At 64.7% G+C, this 334-nt stretch overlaps 1 protein-coding gene across 1 annotated transcript in view; it reads right to left on the bottom strand.

Moving 5' to 3' along the window:
• The window catches only part of LOC111520604 (homeobox protein Hox-A3-like), a 1,954-nt gene that overhangs the window by 1,504 nt on the left and 116 nt on the right, over positions 1 to 334 (bottom strand). Inside the window, 2 exon segments of the mRNA XM_026447310.2 lie at positions 22 to 94; positions 96 to 224. Of these exon segments, the coding sequence (XP_026303095.2) occupies positions 22 to 94; positions 96 to 224 (202 nt within the window).

Raw genomic sequence — 334 nt, 5'->3', positions numbered from 1 at the left:
TGTGGCTCCTGTGGAGGCTCCAAGGGGGGCTGTGGCTCCTGTGGAGGTTCCAAGGGGGGCTGTGGCTCCTGTGGAGGCTCCAAGGGGGGCTGTGGCTCCTGTGGAGGTTCCAAGGGGGGCTGTGGCTCCTGTGGAGGCTCCAAGGGGGGCTGTGGTTCTTGTGGGTGTTCCAAGGGGGGCTGTGGCTCCTGTGGGGGTTCCAAAGGGAGCTGTGGCCCTTGTGCCTGCTCCCAGTGCAGCTGCTGTAAACCCTGCTACTCCTCCTCAGGCTGTGGGTCATCCTGCTGCCAGTCCAGCTGCTGCAAACCCTGCTGCTGCCAGTCCAGCTGCTGTA

The sequence above is a fragment of the Piliocolobus tephrosceles genome, chromosome 13, assembly GCF_002776525.5.
Source record: "Piliocolobus tephrosceles isolate RC106 chromosome 13, ASM277652v3, whole genome shotgun sequence".
NCBI lineage: Eukaryota > Metazoa > Chordata > Mammalia > Primates > Cercopithecidae > Piliocolobus > Piliocolobus tephrosceles.
This window is presented reverse-complemented; position numbering and strand designations above follow the sequence as displayed.